At 48.2% G+C, this 19,620-nt stretch overlaps 1 protein-coding gene across 1 annotated transcript in view; it reads left to right on the top strand.

The window, feature by feature from the left end:
• LOC144172751 (intraflagellar transport protein 46 homolog) overlaps positions 1 to 5,038 on the top strand; it is a 45,258-nt gene extending 40,220 nt beyond the window's left edge. The window contains exons 8-9 of the mRNA XM_077701359.1: positions 2,820 to 2,908; positions 4,838 to 5,038. Coding sequence (XP_077557485.1) covers positions 2,820 to 2,908; positions 4,838 to 4,924 — 176 coding nt within the window. The 3' untranslated portion in view covers positions 4,925 to 5,038. The remainder of the gene's footprint in view (positions 1 to 2,819; positions 2,909 to 4,837) is intronic.
• Positions 5,039 to 19,620: the final 14,582 nt, after the last annotated feature.

Raw genomic sequence — 19,620 nt, 5'->3', positions numbered from 1 at the left:
ATAAATAACTCTAGGAGGTCCCATAGTCATAGACTGGGGAGGACGTTCAACCAATAAATACAAACAAAAAATGCACTCAGTGTGGTTAACAACAGCAACAATCCTACAAAAACACAGAGAAAGAACATGTTTACACAAACAAGTCAGATATTGTTAATAACACTCAAAATCATTACACAAAAAAGTATGTAAAGGGGATCTTTATCCATATACCACATGTACAAGTACAGTGGAACCCCGATAATACGACTTTCAAGGGACTGCGAGAAAGCGTCGTATGACCGGGGTGTCGAACGACCGGGGTGCGGTAAATGCCGGCCTGTAGACGGCCTCACGTGATAGGTGGACTAAGAACTTATTTATACTGTATTTAACGCGTTCTCGCGTGATGTGCGAATCTTTACTTGAAAGCACAGGTTAAAAAAAACATCCATGTTGTGTCCCCTCCCCTTTACGGCGTCCGAGCTAGCCTGCAGCCAATCGCCGTGCGCTATGCGACGTCCGTGCAGTCCGGCGCTATTTATAATCCAGCTCCCGCGCGCCTTGCAGTTTTTAACCCAAAACTGTTTTATGCCAGGGGACAAGCCAGTGCGAAACTGCCCAAGCCAAGCGAAACAAACGATAGTAGAAGGTGTAGATAAAAAAAAACGTATTTCCGTACAGGGTGAAGACAGCCTCTTTACGGTCGCGTTCGCTCGCTATTGGGTCAAAGGGCTTAACACATAGCTGTTTTCGTTTCCCACGAGACCCAGCAACGCGGAGTAGATAAGATGATTCAAACTTCTCGAGTAAATGGTGTTGAGGCAAAAATAATAGCGCGGTCTTGCTGCAGTGACTTGCTGCGGCGGCCAGCGACTGACCCAAAATGGTGGTGCCAACGGCGTGTCTCCACCCTTGCGGCGGACGCGCGCGAATTGAGGCACCCCAGCAAAGAAAGGAGCGGAGTGACAAACGCGGCTTTGAAAGACACTAATAAGCATGGAGCCATGGAGGAAAGAAAATATAGAGAGCAGAGATATAGGGAGAGAGAGAGCGTTGTGAAAAGAAGGAAGTTGGATCGAGCGGGTGGGGAAAGCGGCTGTCTGGTTGGTCATCGCCGTGGGGTTGCGTCGTATGTAATTTGGCATTCGTCGGCGGCTCGGTGCGAGCTTCAAATTCACGGTCCGCCTGCCACCTGAACTTCGACTTTTCGCGGTTGGCGCGTTGGGGTAATGCTGTTGCGTGCGGCCGTCGAAGGTAAAATTCCGCTCACGAGCACCCGCCCGCTTGCTTGCGTCTGTTTGCACATCAAGCAGCGTCAAACGTACGGGTGTTCACAATAAAAAAAGGTCTGAACGAGGTGGCGCGCAGGGTCCGTCGTCTGAAGCGGACCGCATGCACCCAGCGTCATATCACCGGGGTATATAATGCATTGTTTCTATGGGGACCGCGGTGATCCGTCGTAACAATCGGGTCGTCGTAAGTGCGGGGGACGTATCAGCGGGCTTCCACTGTATATAATAACACTCATTATGCCAAAATGATCCGGCGAAGGTTGGCGTGGTAATGTGCCAAGCGACAATCTTAGTCTCTCGACTGATTTACAGAATAAAAAAAGTGTTTTTTTAGAAGGCAGTTGGCTTGTGGCTGACCAAAATTGTTGTGAAGCTTTATATTTACAAACAAAGCTGAGGCACAACTTTCACTGCCGAACTGCCGTGCACGTATCAACCAGAGCAGCAGAGTCGAAAAAAAAAAATTACGCGTTTTTCCATTTAGCGACGAAGATGGCTGAATGCGAAGTTTTCACGTGATGGATTTTTTTGGTTGGCCAATCCCACATTGCGAGTATGTGTCACTGTGTAGGTACGCAGAATGCCCTCAGCAACTCTCCAGCATACACTCCGTAGGCCTAACGTTTGGATGTGGGGTGTACGGCGCGAATCGCTACCTGCTGCATGACCTTCGCTTCGACCATGTCGAAATGGAGTATACTGGAGTAAAATGGAGTATGGAGTAATGGAGTAAAATGGAGTATGGAGCAAGGTGCCCAGGTTCGATTCCGGCCACAGGAAGCGTTTTTTTCTTTCACTTCACCAACGATCAGTCATCATCATCGTCAGAAAAAGTTGGCTTTCCTGCAGGGCGTATTGGCGCACAGCGGCATCAGTGAGGACTCTAAAGCTTCGCTTCAAAAGACAGCGGCTGCAAATAACCCGTCGTTCGTTCCGCACAGTTGACGTTTTTTTTGGTAACGCTTGCGTATGCGCGTTTAGGGAAAACAGAGTTCACTTTCTAGCTAGTAATGCGTATTACTCCCTCACATGCGTATTACTCCCTCAAATATAAAATAATAAGTATGAGTATACCAGCATGTTAAATCTGGTATGCAGTTCACTGAATCAGTTCAGCCAGTCAGACTAAAGATACCGCTGGGCTGTTTTGTCGGTTGCATCGGAAACATCTGAAAGGCAATGTTAAGAAACTCGTATGCATTCTACGCCTGCTCAATGAGCCCTGCCAAATATGTTTGAAGTTTTATTCATTCACACCAATGTAAAGATGTGTGTCAATTCGTAAGAAGTGGTTCAATATGATGAAGCCAATGGCAATGTCTTACGTGCCGATGCAGGTGCAAAATTTTTTATTCCTTCAAGGTCTGCATTCTATGATAAAATGGACAATTCCGGTAAAATGAAGAAGCTGTCCCTTTATTAGAAATTATATTAACAGGTGATCTGTGTTGATGCGGCGGCTTTTTATAGCGGAATTTCCTTTAGGTGCATTGGTTCTAAAACCTGCTCTCCGACTGCTCTTGTTGCCTCTCCCTGTCTATGCAGTGCTGATGGACATCCCCGTATACAAAGGAAAGCTAATTCAGTCGATGCACGTCTTGTTTTCTCTCTACACAGCCTTCAAGAACTCGCAGGTATGTGCTGCATGGGTACGATCCGGTTTTGGGAGGAGAGAAGGAAAACAATTTAAAAAAAAAAAAAGGTCGTGGCACTTCCTAACGGGACACTAACCAGTTACTTCTCACAGTCAGTAGGTACTTAGTGTTTTTACTGAACTGGACATGCATAACCTAGTAAATAGCTACGCGTGACAATGTGGATCAGCTGAACGCGCAGCATGACGTAGACACATTCAACACGCACATATATCTTACTTAGACAAATAAATGAGCAACAAAACCAACGGGATGCACGAGGAGAGCGAGTATAACTGTGTTACTTTAGGTATACATCTGCTCTTGCTTTTATAACCAGCAGCGGAAAGTCCCCTGATAGGGTCAGTCGACTTGCGCAAAAATAAAATATTTGAGTGATAATTTTAGAATTGTGCATTTTAATTTTAGAACATATAAGTCAGCATGAGGATTTGCAAAATCTTTTTAACCGTGATCTGGATTGGGAAAAGTGCTGTAGTTCTTATGGTCAATATTCCATAGAATTTTGTTACTATCAGTGAATGTTAGTATCAAATAAACAGCAGTTACTAAGTGCGCGATCAAGACTAGTGGCGACAGCGTTCAGGGTCCATATTTAGTGGCAAAACGTACCTACCGTTCTGCGGAATAGTTAAGTTCGTAAGGAGTTTGTAAAGTTAACGTGTTTATATTTTTTTACTAGCATGTTTGTTAAGAGTGGCCTCTGCCATTAAGTTTTGCTGCGTTTGCAACCGGCTTGTTTTCCGAATTCGCAGCGTTCGGCTCCATTTGGGGATTGCTAAAATCATCATCGAAATGGGGGTTGGCGTAGTAGGGCTTAAGGGAGAAAAATTCGGGGAAGCCGCATTCTCAAAATTGACTTCGTTACATTCCTAAAGCAATTAAGGCGGATGTTTCTCCCAGATAAAGGAGCTTTTTTCGCGATGTGATTTGTATTCCTTCAACTAACTGAAATAAAAATATTGTGGATGAAAATTTTGACGCGTGTTTCAGAATTTAATTGATGTACGGGTCTCGGAGCACGACTGGCCTCCAGGCGTACCTCTCGACATTGGCGTTTATTTCGATAGCTAAAAGATGAATTACGCACACAAAGAACACGCGCAATTGTTAGCATAGTGCGGCATGTTCTGCTGGTAAACTAAAACAAATTCGCCCATGCATTACATTTCATCTTCAACAATTGTCAGCTATAACCGCTTTCCGATCTAAAAACTTTGTTTGCGCGCGGTCTTTAGGACATATAGATGGTATTTACTGAAAAGTTTAGCTGGCAATTTCTTCGCTTGGCAACACTGGAAACGGCCACGGACATGGCCTAAGCGCCACGGACGTGGCGCGGCTTGTGCCACTGCGCCCGCGCGCCGAAGAAAAAAAAAAAAAACCCGGCATGCGTCGTCTGCTCCGTTTCAACCAGGTTCTCAACGGTGGTGTCAACAGAGTTGTTATTATTCTCACACACACTGGACTCGAGACATTTCTTTGCGTTCGGTGGGGTAGAGTTTGGAACGTCCAACACAAACCATGTGCTTAGCACGGACAAGTACTTCCGTCCCGTGGAGCCCGACGTAACCAGTGACGGCGCACTCACATGATTGGCCGCATGCGTGACTCGCCAGTGAATACAAGCTATAGTCGATTCGTCATCGCCTGCAAAAAAATACGCAGTTATACCTGGCAGACGGGTCTTTGAAAATACTTTGCGGTACTCTGCGCAAGTGGGTCTTTTTGGTTTCAAGGCGGGCACTTATCGCTCTGCTGGCATCCTTTTTTTCTTGGTAGAAACGCGTGGTTATCAGTGTTTGTCGAGTTTACTAAAACTCTCTTCCGTTTTTAACCTGTACTCTTCTTTTACAGCGGTGAATTGCAAGGTTTTTTCTGTGGTGTTCCTTGTCTTCATCTTTACAGCACTTCGGAGCCCTGGGCATGGAGAGCGGAGGCCCTGTGCCCAGCGAAGGAGAAGAGCCTGATGGCGTGGACCGCCTCGTGCTTTAGCGAGATGTACCTTCGATCTCTACAAAGACAACACGTCTCGCGTAACATCGGGAAGGTGTGCACGGTGCAGCCGCACTGTTGTTTTATTTACCAAACGAATAAAAGTCACGTCACAATTCCTCGAACAGAAGAAGGAATTTCGGGTGCTGCTGTGAATACCTGCGAATGGTTTGCCATAAAAAAATAGTGCCCTTACACTCCGTGAGTTCACTGTGCCACGAATTCACTGAGCCATTTGAGGTTTCCGGACGACATAGTCTTATTGAGTGAGACTGCAGAGCACATGCAAACAATGCTTGAGAAACTACAATAAGAAAGCATGGCTGTCGGGCTAAAAATATAAATATGGATAAATTTAAAGTATTGAGGAATAAGAATGCCAGAAATGTCCTCTTGAGCTTAAGAAATGAAACGATAGAAGTACAAGAATATTACTATCTCGGACAGACAATTAGTGCTGACTCCAAGCACGAGATAGAAATCCGGCGCAGAATAGGTGTGCGTAGAGGAGCACTCGGCAAGCTCTCCCAAATAACGAAAAGTAATCTATCTAGGTCGCTCAAAAGAAAGATCTGCCACCAGTGCGTACTATCGGTGGCGACATACGGAGCTGAAACTTGACGCTTTACTAAACAACTAGAAAGCAAACTCAAGTCGGCTCAATCGGCCATAGAACGAGTAGTTTTCAGAATAACACTCAGGGACAGGAAACGAGGTTACCTGGATCAGAGAACAAACTAGAGTAGAAGATATCATAGTTGAAATAGAGAAAAAGGAATGGACTTGGGCTGGTCATGCACTGAGAAGAACCGACAACCAGGGCACAACTAGGGTAACAATGATTACCAAGAGATATGGGTTTAGAAGAAGGGGAAGGCCATTAACCCGATGGAGGGATGAAATAAAGAAGTCCGGGGGTAAATTGTGGACTCGACTAGCATAGGAGAGGAGCGGTTGGAGGTCAATGAGAGAGGACTTCGTCCTGCAATGGACCTGAGTAGGCTGACGATGACGACGGCGACGACGATGCCACTCTGTGAAGAAGGATGACTTGCGAAGGTGTCCACGGAGTGCACGAAACAAAGCACGTTTGTTCGTAATTTGCGATTGAGCACAGTCCGTAGGTAATTAGCTGAAGGGAACATGAAAGTAACCGAGATTTATTCTAGCGGAGAAACGTGAAGCTGTCTGTTCATCTCCCGCGTCGCAGGCATCTCAGTCTGTGTAACACACCAACACAATCAGCTCGACCACTGAATACGCCGCTGAGGTCGCAGTGGGACGTTTGAAGTCCATGTTTCAACCTCCCGCCTGCGCAATGAACATATCATCATTGAGGACATGAAACGAACAGCTGCAGATAGACCAAAAAATATCTCTGCACAAACACACTAGATGATTACCATGGATCTCAAGGTTATTCCTTTGTTATTTCCCGCTGATTTCGTGTGTCTGTGTTTTTGTTTTTCCGCTTCGAAATATTTGAGGAGTTAACATTACTGAATATTATAGTTATCAGGATTGTCACTTCTAGAAATTTTAACGTTTCGGAATTTTTTGTTAGCTCAGGCTTCCTTCTTGTGAGATTCTCTTTATAGACCGTAAAAGGTTGTTCTCTGTGTTCTTTTGTTTTGGGGCAGCCTTGTAACTTGTTGTCGAAGTGGATTACTGGTACTTTACATTTCCGTTCGTTGTTATTTGTCAAGGCAAACCTGTGAAAGTACAATGTATATATGCGGTGCCCGGTAGTAACCTGCTAAGTCTAATACTTTGTGCAGAGTGGGCCGGAATTTCGGAATATTTTTTTTTTCAAATCTGCAACTTTTACTTCCTTCCTGTTGCCACTTAGAATAAAGGGTTTTCTTACGTCAATAGAGATGTTTTTCGAAAAATTATAGTGGAATAGGCCAGTACAATTTTTCCCCATCTTTTGCTGCTTTCTTAGACATTTCATCGGCTATTTGGTTGCCGACGTTGCCACTGTGTCCTTAAATGTGTAATTTTGCGGTGCCACGTCTTGCGTGTCAGAGAAGCACCGCAGGGCGACGCTTTTGTAGCATTTTTTCCGCCCGGATAACCAATCTGCTGCTGACTGTACCAACTTTTGCACCTATGTTCCTCCAGATGTAATAAAAGTCCTTCAGATATGTTTTTAACAGTGTTAATGATACTGTTGAAGCACTAGCCGACTGCCTTTGGATTGATTATACGAAAAATCAACCCTTCAAACACCCGAATCTCAAAGGAAAAACAAACCCATGAGACGATTTTTCGTGCACAAAGTAAAGGCATCTAGGAACGCCCTAAATATATACCGATAGGTGGTTTCTGAAATCAAAGTGTACTATTGTACTCCTTCTTCACGATGTAGAAGCGTTCCTTTTTGGCGATTTTCCTGCTACCGTTTTGACACATGGGAAGCCCGGTTTCACATACGCGTCATGTGTCCAGAGATCTTGTCAGAGTTTTTTGGTCGACCAACCGGTCTATAAGAAAACTCATTAGTTTTTTTTGGCAGCATGCTTCCGGCCCCACTAAGATTTCGCTTCAAAAAGAAGAGGTGTACAGTTCCGATGTGCAGGTTATCACTTGTACAGGTATGGAAGGCAAAACTAATGTGGTGGTGATACGCTACCCTTCGAATGCTGTTGGCTGGGGAACCCAGGCTTTTGCTTACGGTGTAATTATTACAGTACTTTGCTTTGTAAAGGATAGCGGTGAAGGTTGGCGTGGGCCTTGGGCTACATCTTGAAGCTCTTTGTTCCAAGGCACGTGAAGGAGGCACGTTAGGCTTGGGTCCGTGGTCATTCGGACATCAGGGCCAACGAGTTAGCGGACCATTTAGCTAATCTCGCTGTCACAGCGCCCGTTCAATTCGGCATACCTTATCGGGCTTTTTTTCATCTTCAAGATTAAGAAGATATTGGAATTTAGACGCTACCCGTGCAGATGCACTCGTATCATTTGAAGAGTATCAACATTTAAAGTTCGGGTGGACTGTTCGCTCTTGTGGTTCACGGCAATGCGAAGTGACCTTCACCGAGCTGCGCTCCAGGATTTCACGGCTAAATCTGTTTAGAACAGGGCTTTCCCCTACGGACCTTTTTATGCGGTGCCAGGTCCCAGAAACAGTCGAATATTTTTTTCCCGCCTGTCGCCGCTTCTCGGCAGCTCAACAACTGCTTTTGAAGAATCAAATTGAGCGTTTTGCGTTGACTTTGTCAGTTCCACTTATATTATATATTGGCGCAACAAATTTGGGGTATGCACAAAAGGAACATATATATGATTGTATTCTAGCCTACCTTTCTCTTTCTGCTCCATGTCGCTTGAATTGCTGGAGGATACTAATTAATTGCTAATTGGGGTTTTAATCATAGCGAACTCTGATTGTACGGCCTCTTTCCTTCAGGAAATAAATTAGTATTTTAAAGTCCTAACGAATTTAGCCCTGGCCAATCCCCCTTCTGGGTACGCGCCGAAAACTTTAGAGCATCATCGTCATCATCATCTGGAAGAAGCAAAAAAAGAAGACCGGGATCAGGAGGGCGGCCAAACGCTACCACCACCAAACGCCGAGTTCAGGGGAAGATCGTTCTACAGAGGTGTCTCTTGCTCGCATACCGGCGAGAGAAGTGAGAAAACCTTTCTTCGAATCTTTCAGGTGAGTAGTGATAACGTTTTAAACTATTCAGAGTGGGCTACGGCCACGCGTAGAGGCTGCCAGAGATCGACACCTTCAGACGTGCCAGACTGTCGTCAGCTGCAGCTCCCTATGCCCTTCTTGGTATTGTCCGTGGTTGTGGCCTTTCCACTCCGGCCGCGTCACACGTAGCAGTTCGTTGCCACAGAATCTTTGGGAACATGTAAAGGAGCTATTACTGTTTAATGTGTACGCATCAGCACATGCTAAGAAATACTTTGGCAGCGTCTACCCTGCCGGCGCCGGCCGAATAATGTTTCACAAATTCTAGCAGCGGTATCTCCCCTTGGCCCGTTTCACTTCTGGAAGTTTTGGCAACTGTTCTGTGCCCGTGCAGTAGGTTAGGTTAATTTGAGCTGAGTTGGGTTAGGTTAGGTAAAAAAAAAACCGTTGCGTGTGTTTTATTACCACTGAGGCCGTTGTGACCGCGGAGGAAAGGCGTCCAGTTGTCTTTGTCGGAACCACGTTGGTTGACTGTGGCGTCTCCGTGAGACGCGTCATAATGCATCAAAATAATGTTCGTGCTGTGTTAAATGGTGTTGACCAGGCTGTGGCCGTTGTTCTAAAGGGTATAGTGCAAAGGTTAAATCAGCGAAGACCTAGGCCTCGAAATGGTTCAAAATAAACGAAGAGAAACAACACAGAGAAAAACAAACATCCCCCTCGCGAGGGGCACGATCAAATGCAGAGTATTTCCGGGGGTTCACGACGTTAAGTAGTTTGCGTTACGTTAATGTTGTTGCACTTATTGCAACTGCTGACGAGAGAGCGCTCGTCAGCAGTAATTTGAATGAGTCAACGATATAAGGCGCGTTCGTAGCGTCCCATTCTGAGTCGGCTTTGTGGCGCAGTGGGTAGAGCACCATGTACATTGCGTTCCGCCCGCAGGGTCGAGGGATCGAAACCAGGCGCCGGATAGTATTTTCTTTTATATAGTGTATGGGGAGGGGTGCGGACAACGACGGTGCGGACTACGACGGGACAACGCGGGTGACATCGTGAGTTACTGAAATGCTCTGCATTTAAAATGAAAGGAAAGAAAGAATTTGGAAGAAATGGTCTTGCCAGCGCCGGTGGGATAACTATCTCCTTATTTTACCGCCAGTTGTCATGTGTCTTTGATCAGCGATTGGGAAGTGACCGTCGGTCGAATTTGAGAAAAATGATTCGGCCGACACCGGCAGAATAGACACTCCATTTTACGACAATGATCTTGTGTCTAAAAATAGAGTAATCAAAACGTTTTGCCTATGTGAGTTAAAGGAGTACAGTCACGAAATTAGAGCTGGCAAAACTATGGGAAAGGCTTCTTTTGTATATGGAGGTATGTCCCAGCAAGTTTCAGCCGTAACTGTTTCGTATAGCATATTTTAAATAAATTGTAATCTTTGCGCGCAAGAAAGCTCAGAATAGACACCCTTTCGTAATCAGCATCATCATGACGCCATCTGCTCCTCCTGGCCGCAAACGGCCAACGTGGGGGTTCCTGTGACTTGACCAACGCTCTGGCTGCGGTTGGCGCGCGCTGTTCCACCTTGTGCACACATCGAGGTTTTGGGACTGACGTCATGCTGCCGGGCGCATGAAAATTGTGGATACCACGGCCGATCTGGGAGAGAGAGAGGGGAAAGAGAAACTTTATTTTGAAACCTGTGTCCAAAGGACTGCTGTGCTTCTTGGTTGGATTACAGGGACTCGTCTACAGTCCTGGCGCGTTTTTGATGTGGTTCCCAAGCGTGGTCCAATAGAGCTCTTGGAGTTCCTTAGGGGGTGTGACCCATGCCTCCCAACAAGGGGGCGCGTTGTAGCAGAAATTCGTTGCAGGGAAGACCTCCGGGTGCTTTGTATGTTTGGGCATGTCCAGAGGGTGTGTTCACTGTTGGGGTACTGGCCTCAGTGTGAGCATTTTGGTGTGCCTGGAAGCCCGTCCACGTAGTGCAGTATCTGTTGCGTTGGTAGAGTGCCGGTTTGTGCTCGTCGAACGAGGACAGCGTCAGGGCGGGCGAAGTTTCTGGGGTAGGGGAGGGTGGTGTAGTGGCGGCGTGTGCCGCCGATGAATGAACGACTAGACAACTTGAGTGCCCATCGGAACAAAAGACCCTTTATTCCAACTTGCGCATGCTTATATACTTAAACAACACTGGCGCCACCTACGGCAGTGATCGGAGAACCGAAACCAAATTGACAAATATACAACACATTCCCTTCCTTAAAAACAGCTATATAGATTAGTAATGTAGTAGGTGAGTGTTAGTACATATGCAAAAATACTATTCGAAAATACAACTGTACAATGAACATAGCTATATAGTACTACAAAATCCCATCATTTACAAAAGAAATCCACCACACTGGATATGTCCGTTCCTTTCGCTTTAGCACAACTTCACTTGCTACACGTTGTAGCCATAACGCTCTGGTGGTAGTCTCTTTCTTGGTGGTTGCACCCTGCGTTGCTGTGTGACTGCTCCTGGAGACTTGGCCGACTGCGTCGCAGCAGGCGACCTGTGCGCCTGCGCAGCCGACGGAGACGTGGGCGCCTGCGCAGCGTGCTCAGGAGTCGTGGGTGCCTGCGCAGCCGAAGGAGACGTGGGTGCCTGCGCAGCCGAAGGAGACGTGGGTGCCTGCGCAGCCGAAGCAGCAGCAGCTGAAGTTGTAGTTATCTCTGGGGTGGGGCCCTTACATGTAGGCAGAGATCCTCCTCCCCTAGCTGTGCCGTTTCCTCCCCACGTATAAAGGGCGGCAGAGGCTCGTGGCACCTTTGAGAACTTCGATGCATTCCACGTTTTGCCGTCAGCCAGGCGGAAAGAGGATGGTCCCTTCCTGCTGATCACTTCTCTTGGGCGGCTGAATTCTAGGTCGCCTTTAAATCTAGTAGTGGGTTTCTTCACTCTGACGAAGTCACCAACGTCAACTCTGGTTTCTCTTGCCGCCCTCCGAGCGTCCGTGTATCGTTTGCTGCTCTGTTGCTTTTGCTTTACCCGCTCACGTAAACGCCGGAGTTCCAAGTGAGGATCTTCAAAGAAGGTGACCGACGGATGCCCGACGACATCCAACCGAGTTCTTGGCAGCCGCCCGTGTAGCAGAATAGCTGGAGCCCTTGCCGTTGTAGCATGCGGTGTGCATCGGTAAACACCCAGGTACTCTGTTACCGCCTGGCGCAAGGGTCGCTGCTCAAGAACCGCCACTTGAATGAAGCTTTTTAATACTCTCTTAAAGCGCTCCACTTGGCCGTTCGCTTGTGGATAGTATACTGACGAATGTTTGACCTGGATGCCACGATCTTGAAGAAATGCCTCAAACTCCCGAGATGCAAACTGTGGACCGTTATCGCAAATAACCTCTTCTGGGTAGCCTTCGCGTGCGAACACGGATACCAAGAAGCGTATTACTGTGCTGGATGTTGTCTCGCTACAGAAATACACTTCGGGCCATTTGGAATAATACTCGACAAGCGCGATTGCATACCTGCAATCGTAGGGCGCCCTCTCAAATGGGCCTACAATATCCATGCCTAGTTTGAGCCACGGCTGCTCTGGAAAGGGGACCGGTTGCAAGGGTGTAGCTCGCACCTTGACGCTCTTGTCTGCTTCCTGGCATATGCTACACATCTGGATAGCTAGCTCGACTTGGCGGTCCATGCCCGGCCACCAATACTTTTCTCGCAGCCGCGCTTTTGTTCGCACCACGCCGGGATGCGACTCATGTGCTGCAGCGATTACCTGCTGCGTGAGTGACGTGGGAACCACAAGCCGTTCGCCACGCAAGATCAGATTGTCTACCACAGAAAGTTCGTCACATACTTTGAAGAAAGGCTGAAGCTCGGCCGATAAGGATTTGTGTGCCGGCCACGACGATTGCACATAGATTTTGCTTTGTTGCAGTGTGCTATCTTGCAACTGGGACTGCTCAAACTGTTCTCTGGTAATGCAGGAAGGAATTTCGAGAACTGATACAACCTCGTCAAATAGCGTTTCTTCTTCCTGGAAAGACGACGCGGGCAAGCGTGAAAGTGCGTCCGCCACTTGGTTTTGCGACCCCTTGCGGTACTCGACGGTATAGTTGTACCGTAGTAGGCGTTCTGTCCATCGCGCTACCCGCAAGGGGCGCCTTCCTGTTCCTTGTGTTGAAAGCAATGCCACCAAGGCTTGATGATCAGTGAGCAACGTGAAGTGGCGTCCCCACAAGTACACGTGCCACCGCTCGCACGCCCAAACACAGGCCAACGCTTCTCGTTCTCCTACCGAATATTTCCTCTCAGCTGGCGAAAGAACTCGAGACGCGAAAGCGACAGTGTGCAGTTTATGTCCGTCCACCTGCTGTAGGACCGCTCCAAGTCCGCATTCTGATGCGTCCGTCGACACTAAGACTGGAAGAGATGCATCGAACATTCTCAGTATAGTGCTAGCTGCCAGCGCGTCTTTGGTCTTTCTGAAACTAGCGTCTATCTCGTCAGACCAAACGAATCGCTGCCCCTTTCTTAGCAGGACACGCATTGGTTCAACCATGTCAGCGAAGTTGGGAATAAACCTGGAATAATATTCCACCAATCCCAGAAATGATCGAAGGCTGGCTGGATCAGTGGGCGCTGGAGTGTCTCGGATGGAAGCAACCTTTTCCTTCAACGGCACAATACCGTTTGCGGTGATCCTGTGGCCCAAGAACGCAAGCTCCGGCGTATCGATGACGCATTTTGTGTTCAGTTTGAGTCCTGCCTCTTTTATGCGCCTCAGAACTGCGGTAAGATTCGCCATGTGCTCCTCTCTCCCCTTCCCAAACACAATGATGTCATCGATATAGAACAGGACGCCGCTGCAACCCTGCAGAATTTTCGACATCATACTTTGAAAAGCAGATGGTGCTGAAGCGAGCCCAAAACACACGCGCTTAAAACGGAAGAGGCCGTCGTGTGTTATAAAAGCCGTTATATCGCGGCTCTCGGGGTGAAGCATGACCTGATGGTAAGCTGATGCAAGGTCAAGCTTGGAAAAGTGGGTTGCCCCCACTAGACTATGCAATAGCTCTTCTGTATGAGGGAGGGGAAAGCTATCTGCTACGACGGCTTTGTTTACCTGTCGAAGATCTACACAAATGCGGATACCTCCATCTTTCTTTTCAACCACGACAATGGGGGATACCCACTCGGATGCCTCTATTCGCTCTATCACGTCCATTTTTTCTAAGCAGTGGAGTTCTTCCGAGACTCGTGGCCGGAGTGAGAGCGGAAGGCGCCTGAGTTTTGAAGCAACTGGCTGAACTGTGGACCGTGTTTTGACGCGGTGAACAAAACCTTTCGCGATGCCAAGTCCTGGATCGAAAATAGCACCAAACTCTTCAACCAATTCTGATGGAAGGTGAATGGACTCCTCCGCCTCTGCCTTGACTGCGGCGTGCTCCGTTCGAGCGCTAGTACGCACCGCTGTCGTTTCAAGGCACTGTAGTGACGAGCCATCAATCTGCAGACCGAGCGCCCTGATTGCATCAATACCCAAAAGCGAGGTGCCTTGTTCAACGACATAAAAAAGAAGAACTGTTGTGCAGTTATTGTACGTGACATCAGCAACTAAGCAACCACACACTGGAATTGGTTTCTTCGAATAATTCAGTAGTCTAGTTCGAGCAGCTGAAAGCGCCTGTCCTTCAAAATGCTGCCTAAATAGGTCATGCGTCAAAATCGAAACTGACGACCCTGAATCCACGAGGAAAGTTAACTTCGTTTCACCAACTGCTACTGATATGTATATTGCGGGACGAGTGGATGACGTCACAGCCAGAATGCTCAATACTTCTTCAGTTATCGAATTTTCGCCGTATAGTTCACGAACCGGAGCGGCGTTTCTGTTGCAGACCGAGCGAAAATGACCCATAATACCGCAACCATGACACCGCTTGTTTTTGGCGGGGCAGCGGAATGAAGCTGCGTTGTGCCGAGGTGAACCGCAGCGGTAACAATGGCCTTGTTGGCTGCGCGACCGCTTCGAGGGGTCGCCGGAAGAAGGTGCGGGCGGAGGGGTGTTTCTGCGAGCATTTATGCTCTGAACATCTGCAGTGGCAAATTCTTTGCAATCATTGGCTGCCTGCTCAAACTGCGTCGCTATTAGTACAGCTCGAGCGAACGAAAGAGAAGACCCTTCCAGCAGCAACCGCTCGCGCAAATTCCGAGATAATACGCCCGCAACGAACTGGTCACGCAAGGACTCTTCCTGAGAAGGAAAAGAGCACGTAGCAGAAAGCTCACGTAACGCGATAATGTACTCATTGATTGCTTCACTGACTTGCTACACGCGCCTACCGAAACGGTGCCGTTCGACCACAACATTGATTGTTGTCGTGAAGTGCGCATGCAGCGCTGCGACAGCGGTATCGTACGATGACGCTTCGTGCTTTGTCTGAGAAGTGTCCTTGACAGTTCCAGAATCTGCATCAGTAGTTGGCTCACCGGGCTTAGCGTTGGCCGAAGATTGAAGCGGTAGTGTGTGAAATATGCGCTGGCCTTCTACGCCGAGGCTGTGGAGTAGGAGAGCCTTGCGACGGTCCGGCGCACAGTCCGAAGCACCAGATGCGAGCAGAAAATTCTCGAAGATTCGGATCCATTGCGGCCAGGCAACAGCAGGGCGGCCAGGCGTGGGCAGGAACGGGGGCGGGGGTGCCAGTCCGGAAACACTCATGGCGTGGGGAACCAGTCGGCGAAAATTACGAAAATCACGCCCCCTCCTAAACGAGCATCCTCGTCTCCTCGTCGCCAATGTAGTGGCGGCGTGTGCCGCCGATGAATGAACGACTAGACAACTTGAGTGCCCATCGGAACAAAAGACCCTTTATTCCAACTTGCGCATGCTTATATACTTAAACAACACTGGCGCCACCTGCGGCAGTGATCGGAGAACCGAAACCAAATTGACAAATATACAACAGGTGGTTCTCTGATCTCTGACGTAAGTGTAAGTACTTCAGAGTGTATGTAAGTAAGTGTAAGTGTAAGTGTAAGTACTTTCTATGACTGTGATACATTCTAGCCGTGCTTTTTTGGGTCATTAAAGCGAGCCCAGAGTATTGGGGTGCCCGGATCATAATGAGCAGCTCGGGCTAAGGCGTGGGCCTTCTTTATTCCCCTTTACGCCGGCGTGTCTAGGGACCCAGGTCACACTAGTATGAAGCTCGGGGTGGTTGCGTGTGATGCTGGCGAGTGTGTAAGGCATGTGGAGGTACACATGATTTTCTCGTGGATTGAGAATTTCAGATTTCTTGTCCGTGATGATTACCGGTTTCGTTTGATCTTGGTGTGCTTCTATGGCGTTGACAATAGCCTGAAGCTCCAGTGATGTCGACGATGGTGTTGGGGCGTACATGACTACTGCGGAGAGGTCTTCGCTATAAAAAGTTGTAATTCGGACTTTGGTGTCTTTGTTGTACGCAGCGTCAGTGTAAATGACCGTAGTTCCTAGGGAGCATGTCTTCCCGTTGTAGCGGTTAGCCCTGTCAGTGCGGCGACTTGCCTGGTCTGGACCCATATTTTTTTGGTATGGGCTTGAAGGTTATATTGGCTGGACATGACCATAGTGGCGGCTCTGGTGGAATATGCTGGGGCTGTGTGATGTTATGGCCTAGATCTAGGAACATGAGACGACCTTTAGGCGACGTTAGGGTTTGGGCGAGGTGGTGCGTGTCAATCTTCTCACTGATTGTATAGCGCGCCTGTGGCATATAGGAGGTCATTTTGGGTGAATCTTGAGGTGCCTGTTATGATACGGGTGGCGTCGCGAAGAATTACTTCGAGTTTTATCTGCTGAGTTTTTGTCAGATAGTAGTAAGGAAGGCAGTACATGATCCGTCAGATAAGGAGAGCTTCCACCACCTTGCGACCTTCATGTTACTTTAAGCCATAATTGCTGCGGGGCACCCTATTTATCATGTGGAGGATTTGGTTCACTGAGTAGTCATGGTTTTCAGCCAGGCTGTACCTGTGCCGTCCTGATCTATGTGAAAGCCGAGGATCCGTATGGAATGTTTTCGAGGAATTTCTTTGCCGTTTAGGTGTAGCCTGATGAGTCCCTGGGTATCGTTTGCCTGAGCCTTGCGGGGATTGATGAAAATCGTGTACTCTGTATTCTGAGGAGAACACACCAGTGTAATAGGTGTCGTGCATTGAGTGATTGCGTCTATGCCTCGCCGCAGCCTCTCTTCTTGAGTGCCAGGACATCCCGTATGACACCAAAGGGTAATGTCATCGGCATAGATGGCATGTTTTAGTCCCGGGATAGCATTCAGGAGGCGTTTAAAATCGCTCATGGGCAGGTTAAACATAGTTCGAGAAAGTATGGCTCGTTGGGGGACTCCTGCTGTAGGTTTGCGGGCGCGCGAACGCGCGCATGTCCACACCCGCAGTGATGCGACGGCGCTCGTTTAGTCGAAACCGAAACTGACACGAATAAACAAAGGCTGTAAATAATTACTTACGCTGCGACCGACCGTGTAATGTGCCATTCTATAATTAGGGGGCTGGTAGGCACATAGCAGCGAAAAACGTTACCCGAAAATTTTGTGTCAGTACCCCTTAAGGCAATATGGGAGGGTGCCACAAACGTACGTTAGCCTATTTTATTGTTCCGGTGTTTTTGTTAGAAAACAAAGAATATTGATAGACGTTTTTTGTTATTAAGAAACGTCTTTTTAAAGAAATTAATAAAGGCGCAAACCCTAGTTTTTTATTAAAAATAAGGATGTCTCGTTGCCTCCATATCAAGGTAAGGCACACGAAGATTATGAATTGAAATCGTATTTCTCCTCTTTAGGTCGCGTTTTTACAGTTCAAGCTCGCCATTATAATATGTGGTGTTGTGGAAACATATTGTAACATGTATGCAAAATTCTCGCTTTGTTCTGTTTTTTAGGACTATGCGGGTGCTCTAATGCAGGCACGTTGGCCCCTAAAAGGAACAACCGGAGAAGACCAAAGTGCCGGTCATCAGGAATGGAGTACGTAACGTGGTTCGTGTTTATAGTCGTTGGAGAGCGCCACATCGGAATATGGGCGTTGGCGTTGCTGGCATACCATCTCCTGTATGAAGTTGGCCTCCCGTCAGTGCCACTGGTCACGGGACTGACCATAGCGCTCCAGACGGCTATCTTCGCGCGCTGGCTTCCCGTTCCATGGAAGTCTCCATCGCAGGTGTGTCTGAGCGCACACCGCATTCTCCTCCACCGGCAATGGCGACGCCTGCTCTTGTCACATGTGGAGCACACCAACGACTGGCATCTCTACAACAACATGGTGTCCTTCCTCTGGAAGGCCATCCAACTCGAGAACGACATGGGAGGTGCCAAATTCGCATACGTTCTGGCGCTGCTTCTGCTTTTGACTGGGGTAATCGAAGTTGCGTTGGCCTGCCTCCTATCGTGGGCATCCGAAAAGTCCAGCTACACTTACGAGTGCGGCGTTGGATTCTCCGGCGTAATATTCGCCCTTAAGGTGAGACGCAAGCCTTCAGCTTCCATGAAACCTTACGCTTCTTGCACAAAAGAGGCTCAGGGGTTCAAAGAAATATTCATCGGTGTCTGGTGACCTAGCGTCAAAACCTGTTGCTTTTCCAAAATGTTTCGCATGGGCGGGGTAATTGCAACACAGTTGTGAATGAACGGCAGGAATTCGAATACGTAACTATAAAGAGACTGAAGGATTTATGGCGGTAGCTCCGCAAAACTGATCGGTGTACAAACTTTGCTGTCGTCAGAATGAATTCTGTTATACAAATACAACGTTGTCAAAAATGGATAGCTTGTGGGCAGTCTTGTATGTTTTGGGGGATTGGTGTTATCTGCGGTAATAATGCACTTTTAAGATGGGTACCTGTCGGAAGCCAAAATGCGCCCCAAGCAAAAGAAAAATTCACCCCTTTTTTAAATGTTATGGGTGTCCATTGAAAATGTTAAATTGATAGACTTTCTCGTCTGTTGTACCGATCACGTGACGGTAATCGACACACAGGCGGATTGAGCCGTCTGCAGATGGAGAGAGTCTTTTTGCAAAGACTACTTCTCGGGCTAAAGAACGCAAACATTGTCTGTCTGTCGCGGTACCTACCACGCAATTCAAACAGAAACTTCGTTGCTGATCCTCCTCACTAAGGCGTGACTGAACAACTGAGAACAGGTATATAATTGGTAAGGAAAGATGAGTTTAGCAGGGTGACGGGTAGGAAGGAAATAAAAATAGTATAGAAACTTCGAAATAACGTTCTCCACCAACGCTGTCGGCAGCGATGCGAACGCTGCGCCCCGTCATGCAATCCCGCTGCTGGCTCGGCGGGCGTCCCCGTCTTCGCACATGCTTTTAAATGCAGAGCATTTCTTAGCCTCGCCTGTTCCTGCATCGAACGGTGTCAACAGTTTCGCGTCCGCAGCAGGTGCGCCTCTCCTTCCCTCCTCTCTCTCAACAGCAGCTGGCGCGCGCATGCGTCGTAGTCGTCCCGTTCGCTCCGTCGCGGTCTCGGCGTAACAGGTGCGTGATAGCAGCGCGGTGGGGCGTGGAAGGGCGCGCGCTGCTTGCGCATGCGCTCACCCCCCCCCCCCCCCCCCCGTACTGCTCTCCCCATGGAGGAAAGAAAAAATGGCTCTCCCTCTACTGCGCGCGCTGCAAATATAGCGGCTAGCAGTCGCTCGTGTTTCAGTCACTGCGTTGCTCCTTCCTTCCTTGGTTGACGCTCGTGCCCACGTTTACTCGTGTCTGCTACTCCAGCATCACGGAAGAAGCGATGGAAGCAACACTGCCTTCAATCAGTACTGAGGCCCCGATGCTCTGCATTTACTCGTGTTCCCCTCGCGGGAAGGCACGGGAATTTTTTTTTGTCCTTCTGTCGCTCTCCACGCATAGATGGACAGCGCACATATTTGCCGATGTTTTTTAAGTGCAGAGTACTTTAGGGGCTCGTTCGCTGGACCCCACTGTAACCCAAATAGAGCCACACGGCGTTTCGTCGTTGTGGCGTAACCCGGA

This window comes from Haemaphysalis longicornis, unplaced genomic scaffold, assembly GCF_048455015.1.
Source record: "Haemaphysalis longicornis isolate Haplotype H1 unplaced genomic scaffold, Haemaphysalis longicornis Haplotype H1 scaffold_26, whole genome shotgun sequence".
NCBI classification, from domain to species: domain Eukaryota; kingdom Metazoa; phylum Arthropoda; class Arachnida; order Ixodida; family Ixodidae; genus Haemaphysalis; species Haemaphysalis longicornis.
This window is presented reverse-complemented; position numbering and strand designations above follow the sequence as displayed.